At 33.1% G+C, this 8,267-nt stretch overlaps 2 protein-coding genes across 2 annotated transcripts in view; both read left to right on the forward strand.

Moving 5' to 3' along the window:
- Positions 1–3,573, forward strand: part of LOC107495040 (probable protein phosphatase 2C 8) — a gene marked incomplete in the record, with an annotated part of 4,271 nt that extends 698 nt beyond the window's left edge. The window contains 3 exon segments of the mRNA XM_016116093.3: positions 1–111; positions 667–772; positions 2,877–3,573. Coding sequence (XP_015971579.1) covers positions 1–111; positions 667–772; positions 2,877–3,184 — 525 coding nt within the window.
- A 3,079-nt stretch (positions 3,574–6,652) lies between these two features.
- On the forward strand, positions 6,653–7,871 carry LOC107494925 (uncharacterized). The gene is made up of 4 exons (XM_016115967.1): positions 6,653–6,994; positions 7,140–7,202; positions 7,555–7,696; positions 7,801–7,871. The coding sequence occupies exons 1-4, from the start codon at positions 6,653–6,655 to the stop codon at positions 7,869–7,871; spliced, it is 618 nt and encodes a 205-aa protein (XP_015971453.1).
- Positions 7,872–8,267: the final 396 nt, after the last annotated feature.

Below are 8,267 nucleotides of genomic sequence, written 5' to 3' on the forward strand. Positions count from 1 at the left end.
GCGGTTGTAGCCGTCGTGGCGACGGAGGAAGTCGTCGTCGCAAATTGCGGTGATTGTAGGGCCGTGTTGGGAAGAGATGGCGAGGCCGTCGATTTGTCTAGTGATCATAAGGTATATTTGTTTTGTTTTGTACTATCTTTCTTGAAAATCTTACTTAATAATTTAAACTTGCAAATTATTCTTTTATTTTTTTATTTTTCCCGAAAAAAGAATGCCAATTTTTTGGGAATGGAACTTCCTGTTCGTTGTATTTTTTTTGTTTTTTATATATCTGATCTGGTTATTGTACATTGGCTTGAAAATAACTGCTTGCTGAATGCTAGCACTCAAACGTTAGAGCTGGCGCAAGCATCAATTTTGCTTGACAACTTTGATGTTATCTAAAAGTTTCCACATAGATGGTAATTTTATCATAAAAATGTTTAGTTAGCTGAAATTGTTGCGAGCTGACGAGAGAATGCCTAGTAATATGTTAAGTACACGTGTCGCCGCGGAATTAATTATCTCGATTGTGATCGAGATTTGAGATCTGTATATGATAAAGGGGGGATGCATGAAATTAATATTCTGTAAACACGATTGACATAATTTTTGACGCATATGTATAGTAAAGGAATTTTATTGTGACATATATAATGGCATGCTGGTTCCTTTCTATGTGCACAGCCCGACAGGCCTGATGAGTTGATGCGAATCGAAGAGGCTGGTGGAAGGGTCATAAACTGGAATGGCCAGCGCGTTCTAGGTGTTCTTGCCACTTCGCGATCTATAGGTTAGTGTCAACTTTGGAGCCTTCATATATGTCCCAATACTTTATTTTCTATTCCCTTCTCTCAAAATAATTATTTTTTACTGAACATTGACGAGCATTTGTCTTTTTGTCATTTAGTTAAATACGTGGAATTATCTACAGGCTTTTTTTAATTAATAATTTTAAAAAATCATAGTTGCACGTAACTTTACACCTTATTTTTTACTTTTAAATTCATTAAAAAAATAATGTATTTACATTTTTTCTTTGTCTAAATATATTAATACTTATTTTGAGAAGAAGGGATCATTTATCCTTTTAGACTTTTCCTTTCTCTTCAAGCGATGATTTTTATGTTAAATTTTTGGATTTAGATAACTGGAATACAGTATAAAATTGTAAATAAGAAACTGACGTGATTAGTTTGAAGCCGCAGCGTTGCGATTTCATAGGAAGTTGTCTAATAGAAAGCCGATATATAAAGTCGCATTTTCATAGGATACTTATTTAGCATATTCTTTTCAGTGATGTCGCAACAGTGCGACTTTAATAATTCATATTAGAAGATCTTTTGTTTTTTATCTCTCCATAGAGTATACCTCGTTATAATTATTAGCTTTCAATATTTTGAGCAGTTCTGGTTATTAGATGATTTGATGGAAGGAAAAGTATACGTTACCAAGAGAGAGTCTGCCAACTATTACCAACACGTGATAAATTAGGATTAAACCATGATTAACTTAGATGTGGCTTTATTTAGTAGATGGGCTTCATGTCCAACCCAACTCAAGTTGGCAGATTTTGGCAGATAAAAAGTTGGTAACGTAGCACTACTGTTGATGGAATTATAGTGAAAATTTTTTCATATAAAAATTAAGAACCCTTGAAGTTATTAAAGTGGAAAATCTCAATAAAAAATCATAATTTTATGTATTGAAACTACAAAATTGATTTTATCATATGAAATTTTAACCAATCCAAGGATGGTGGATAGCAAATTCCTTTCAGCGTTACTGCATTGGTAGATGTTTGTCCCCGTTTAGCAATAAAACATTAAAACTGCATTGGTAGATGTTTGTCCCCGTTTAGCAATAAAACATTAAAACGCTTTTTCTTTTATGAGCCCCTGAAACAGCATAATAATCACGGCAATCTCTTTAGCTTTTTAAAGTAGCAGAGCAACTTTTTGAAAATAGGTATGTTTAACCATAACTTGACCATGTGCAATTTTTTTGCATTTTTAGTCCATATCCGATCAGTTCACAAGCAATTGCATAGATCAGGTTTGCCTGCAATCAATCAATATATACACATATATATATACAAAGGCATTATGGTGGTATAAATGAATAAAGATACACAAAGCTGGGTTTTTATATGAAAGTTATTGGTAGCGTGTGGTTATCTAAAATGTTAAAAGTCTTAAAGCTTAAGATACGACACTAACATAATGATTTAAATATTTTGAACCATATCCACATGTGAATCATAATCAAGATAGTAAGCAACTTTACCCGTTAAGACAAGAATAAAAGATTGAGTATCTAATAGAGAATTCTTGGGAGGAAATGTGTAACCTCACTGTTCCCTCCATTTAAAAAATGAATATTTAGTTTGATAGACAATCCAAATGAGTTGAATTTACAGGGTTATACAATTTTTTTTTAATTAGCACATTAATAAACGGAAAAAAAAAGTCCCCAACAATCTTCACATGATTATTATTATTCTGTAGAAAATAAACTTACTTCTCTCGACTGTGGCCTGAGGGTTTGGTCTAGCACGTGGAAATCAATTCTATAAGGACAGAATATCATGGAATGTAGTAATTCGTAGTCAAATTTGATTAAAAAAGTAATTGAATGATTTATTTACTTTCTTAATATGCCAAAAGTGAATTTGCATGCTACTTGTGGATCGGATCTACAAGGAGCGGAATTATCTAAGGATAAATTTTTTGGAAATCTGTTGTCGTTTTCTAAGGTGCATTATATTATTTAGGAATTTCGGAATCTATGTTTCTTTTCTTTTAATTATTTTGCAATGGTATGTTCTATTCTTTTTGTTCTTTACTATTGTTGATCTGTGTTATGTTTTGATCCATCTGTGCATCAATTTTTTTCAGGGGACCAATACCTTAGGCCATATGTAATATCAAAACCAGAAGTCACTGTGACAAAGCGAACCAACAAAGATGAATTCCTTATACTTGCAAGTGATGGCTTGTGGGATGTGATCTCCAGCGAAGCAGCGTGCCAGGTTGTAAGGAGAAGCCTCAGCGGCCAGATTAAGAGAGTTTCCAATGGAGTTGGGAGGCAAAGCCGCGCCACCGAGGCTGCGGCACTCTTGGTTGAGATAGCAATGGCAAAGGGAAGCAGAGATAACACCAGTGTCATCGTTGTCGAGCTAAGCAGAACATCTTCGTCCGGCTGATCCCTCAATTTTATTTTACTTTTTTCGTTCCGACTTAGTAAGGTGATAAAGTGAAGATGGTTCTCTCCTTTTACCATTTTGCTGGCTTCCTCCGTGAGGATCCAAATCCTCCTCCTTTAATGAAATCGGAGCAGCAAAGACATGTGATGTGTTGTTTAATGAATCAAGCCATATCCATGAAGTTGGTCGCTGTTAATGCCATGAGAGGTTGTGTAATAATTGATGTGACATGTGAGGTGTGTAGAATCAGAAAATTGAGCTACAATCGTGTAATGTCTTCTTAGCTCAATTCTTCGATAGTGATGGTGGCCTAGCTAGGAGTTAACAATCTTGTGTAAAAATTAACAAATAGTTTGTTATCTCTTATGGCAAGCTTGCACGTTTCTTAACGTTATTTCTGCCGGTATATAGTATTATGCAATTCTTTCCTTATTTAATTTCCGTCGCATTGAGAAGGCGATTTCAAAATAGGTGGCTAATGTTGCATTATGTTGTTAATCTAGTATGATCAATATTTGAGAAGGAAGTTTTAAATCAGGGTGATAATATTTTATGTGTTTTTTAAAGCATGATTTAAAAAATAGATCTCTTCTTCAAAATTCAATAATTTTCCGTAAATTTATGCATTTTTTTGAACGATCAAATCTGTTTTTGAAAAATTAAAAAATATCTAGAAATGGAATTTTATTTCCTTTTCATACATTTGGATCCAATGTGTAAACCATTTATCAAATAGTTTGTTATCGTCCCTTTTACTTATTTTGGTCAATTTTTTAAGTCGCTTTATTTTTTAATCTTTTAATATACTTTTGCCAATACTTGAAATATTTAGTGGTTTATCCGTCTCAAATTACCTGCAATATCGAAACAAAGAGAAAAGAAAATGGTGAGCATCCGTGTATCCCTGAGAACTGGCTACTCAAATCTATTTGACAGGATACTGAGACACAAAATCGTGTTTGGCAGAGAAGATATGAACAGAGAAGATATGGACATAAACAATGTATCCAGAAATACTGAATTAGTGTATTTTCACTATTTTGTGTCCATCTTGACAGGAAGGACACAGAGACATTAATAAGGGATACAACATATTTTTTATTTTTTTATTATTCTTATAAATTTTTCATAATTATTTTTTTATTGTTATATTTTTCATCTCAAATTTTTTGAATGAAAAAAAAAGAATAAATTGAATTTTTATAATTTGTTTTAATTTATCACCGAATAAAATATAAGAATACAAAATTTTGTGTCTCTATTCATCAGTATCTTGTCCTATCCTATTCTTAAAAACAAGCGCAGCCTAATGGATGTAATAGGTAACACAGCCACCTCGCTTAGTTTTCATTTTTGCGAATCGTTATGATATTCATTTGACATTTATCCAAGCGGATATGCTTATCATTTGTATTCAATTATATTTTAATAAAAAATATAATTATTATTTAAAATAGTTGAATATTATTATATATGAGTGTATTTAATTTTATTNTATTATAATATTTTTAAAAAATACTATATATTTTTTATATATAGAATGTCTCTATGTCTTACAAAAAAGAAAATTAATGTGTTTATGTATTCTATATGGTGTTGTGACTTATATTTGTATGTCTGTATTTATATGTGCTTCATAAATATAATAACTTTCACAATATATTGTAAAGATGGTATTATTTAAGGAAGTTGATCTTTTTAATTTTTTTTAATTATTTGATAAAATATGATCTCTTATTATTCAATATTTTTTCTTATATATTTTTTTGTGCTACTTAAAAAATATAAAGTGAGAAATCATATTTTACTAAATAATTAAAATATTTTTTTGAAAAGATACATTTTCTATAATTCACAAGACTGTTATTTGTTCTTATGTGTATCTGAAACAGATTGTGTAAATGAACTTGGTAATAAAAGAGGTCGGAAATGATAGGAAATGTGTTTGGAGTACTTTATATCAGTTTTAAAATAGTGGTTGGAGGTATATTCAAAGACTTCAATACATAAATCAGCAAGAATTTAAGTATGTTTAAATGAGAATTAAATTATAAAATACCTGAAAATGAAAGAATATTTATAGATTACTAGATAAGAGTGGCGGACAAAGTTATATCTGATATAATCGAAAGTTATCCCCCATCGGCCCATTGTATGAGAGATTACAGCTCAATGAGCCGTTATGCCAATACAGCTTTCCTGTTAAAAAATCTGCTATAGAAGGCCCATATCTCACTTGGGCTAGAACTCATGCACATAATTCTAACTATTTTTCATTATTTAAATATTCGTTCGGGAATTTAAATTCTTGCGTATGTAACCTGATGATTAGCAACAAATTGGATTGATAGATATCATGAAATAACAAAAACAAAAAACTATGTTTAATCTCTCCTAACTTCCCTAAAATCTTGGAGAAGAAATCACAAACCAACTCCTCTATCAAATAAGCCCACTATATAAAAAGGAGTAGTTAAGCCCTTGTATATTTTTCAAGATATTCATCATCACACATTCACACCATCTATTTTTTTTTTAATTCTTTTTGTCTATTTCACATATTCACTAGAAGACCTATCTGATGCAAATATTGGAATCTCTTCGTATAAAAGTGACATGTAATTTTTATAATCTTCAATTTGAAAAAGTTTGTTAGTTTTTGAAAGAATGAATTTGTTCTTATAATTCACCAAGGCAATAAAATTTGTATAACACTAAAAATAACAGTTATAACAAATAATATATTTTAACAATACACTCAAATTTTAATGTATTATAACTTATGAACTTTTTAAATATTTCAATTTTTTTACTGATCAGAACTTGACACATTATTGAGACAATCTACAAAAACAAAAAAAATCCAAACTTAATATATATATGGCACAACAACTTATAAAAAATTATTAATATTTTTTTAGAATTATTTGATTTTTGATATATGAATTGGCATTTAAAGATTCAAAGTACATTCTGATTATTTCAAGTAGAGATTCATGGTTTAGTCTAAATATTATCTTGCACTCATTAGTGGTTTCATCTTCATAAATCTTTATATTTGTGAATTAATAAAATCATTTCTCTTCAAAGAGTGTGTCTGTTCTGCTTCTATGTCGTTTCTTATAAACGGATCCCCCCTCTAAGTCCTTCAACATGGAAAGGAGTCTTAGACAAGGCGACCCGCTGTCTCCCTTTCTGTTCGTGTTAGTGGTTGATGTTCTCCACAGAATGATCGGGAAGACGGTGAGGAATGGTCGTATCTCTCCACTGTTGGTAGGACGAGATAACATTGAGTTGTTCCACTTGCAGTTTGCGGATGATACTATCCTATTCTGCCCTACTGAGGAGAAAACCATCAGAAACTACAAACGATTGTTGCATTGTTTTGAGTTGATGTCCGGGTTGAGTATTAACTTTGAGAAGTCCAACTTTATTCCAGTTAATTGTGAGTAGCGTTGGACGCAGAAGATGTGTTTGCTATTGGGCTGTAAGGAGGCATCATTGCCAGTCAAATACCTGGGCATTTATCTGAAAGCAAATCCGAGGTTGGTTAAGACATGGAAGCCAGTGATTGACAAGGTAGAAGATAAGTTGAGTATGTGGAAAGCAAAGACCCTCAATAAGGCGGGAAAGCTGGTGCTTATCAAGTCCGTGCTTAATAGTATGCCTATCTACTACCTCAGCAAGATGCCCAAGGCAATGGCGAAAAAGCTGATTTTCCTGCAAAGATATTTCTTGTGGAGTAAAGATGATGGGAGGTACGGGATGCCGTTAGTGAAATGGGAGTTGGTTATGGCCCAAAAAAGACAGGTGGTTTGGGAGTTGGTGATGCAGTGGTTCGGAATGCAGCCCTACTGTTTAAGTGGTGGTGGAGGTTTTCAAAAGAAGACTGTCCTCTATAGAAGAAAGTTGTTTGCTTCTGTAATAACATGATTCCTTCTGAGATGTTAAGCAGCCAGCCTATACCTACGAGAGGGGGTCCATGGAAGGATATTTGCCCATTACAGATAAGGAAACCGTATGTGAGAAAGAAGATGATCAGAGACTTGACTATGGAGGTCGGAAATGGCAGAAAAACTCGATTTTGGGAGGCCTAGCTGGTTACCTAATGGGGTGTTGAAAGATATGTTCCCAAGACTTTTCTCGGTCTCAAACCTTAGAGGATCTGTTATAGGGAATTGTGGATTCTGGGATGGGTTAGAGTGGATTTGGAGTTTCCAATGGAAGAGAGAATTATTCCAATGGGAGCTGGAGTTAGTAAACCACCTTCATGAGAGTTTACAATCAGTTAAGCTCATATTTGAGAGAGATGATAGAGTGGTCTGAAAATTTGATAGACAAGGTATTTTTCAACTAACTCTTTTGTGCAGGTATTGCAAGCAGAAGCACTCCAGGAGGATATCACAAGCTATAGTTTCACTAGTGCTATTTGGTCAGGCATCCTCCCACCAAGGATTGAGTTGTTTGCTTGGTTTGTGTTAGTTGGAAGGGTGAATACTAAGGATAGACTGTGTAGATTAGGTGTTATTGATCAAAATGATCATATGTGTGTGTTATGTGATAAGTCTGTAGAGTTTGTCTTTCATTTGTTTATTGGTTGTGAGCTCTCTTAGCAGGTGCGGAGTGCTTGACTATTCGCTCTAGGGAGGAGTTGGAAGATGCTAGGCTCACTAAAGCAACACTTTAAAAGTTGGACATCTGTTTCAGCGAGAAAGGCGGAGAAAAAGTGGTGATTCATTGGTTTCTTTGTTGTTATTTGGATAATTTGGCAAGAAAGAAATGACAGAAGCTTCACAAATAAAGCCTCATGTATGGGGGAGTGGATCCTCTCCAGTGGACCAAAAATTGGATGGTGTCCAGTGTTTGATCTCACCCTTCATTATTCTCTCTCTCCTATTTAATTTTGATCACACTTATAGAATTAAAGGTGAGAGATCACACTTTATTCTCTCAAGTATTAAAAAATGAAGAGGACCCATTTCCCAAATATGGTGAAAATTATAAACAAGTCCTTTAGAAGTGAACCCCTTAGTGTGTATTTGGATTACAGTTTGCAAATGAGAGTTTGCACAAAATTGATTTT

The sequence above is a fragment of the Arachis duranensis genome, chromosome 6 (assembly GCF_000817695.3).
Source record: "Arachis duranensis cultivar V14167 chromosome 6, aradu.V14167.gnm2.J7QH, whole genome shotgun sequence".
NCBI lineage: Eukaryota > Viridiplantae > Streptophyta > Magnoliopsida > Fabales > Fabaceae > Arachis > Arachis duranensis.

What these genes read in the sequence shown, in the direction of transcription:
- LOC107494925 (XM_016115967.1), top strand. Translation starts at nt 6,653, where the DNA reads ATGTGTTTGCTATTGGGCTGTAAGGAGGCATCATTGCCAGTCAAATAC. An exon ending in CCATTACAGATAAGGAAACC is followed by an intron (nt 7,203 to 7,554) that starts GTATGTGAGAAA and finishes TCTTTTGTGCAG; the next exon opens with GTATTGCAAGCAGAAGCACT. An exon ending in GAATACTAAGGATAGACTGT is followed by an intron (nt 7,697 to 7,800) that starts GTAGATTAGGTG and finishes CTCTCTTAGCAG; the next exon opens with GTGCGGAGTGCTTGACTATT.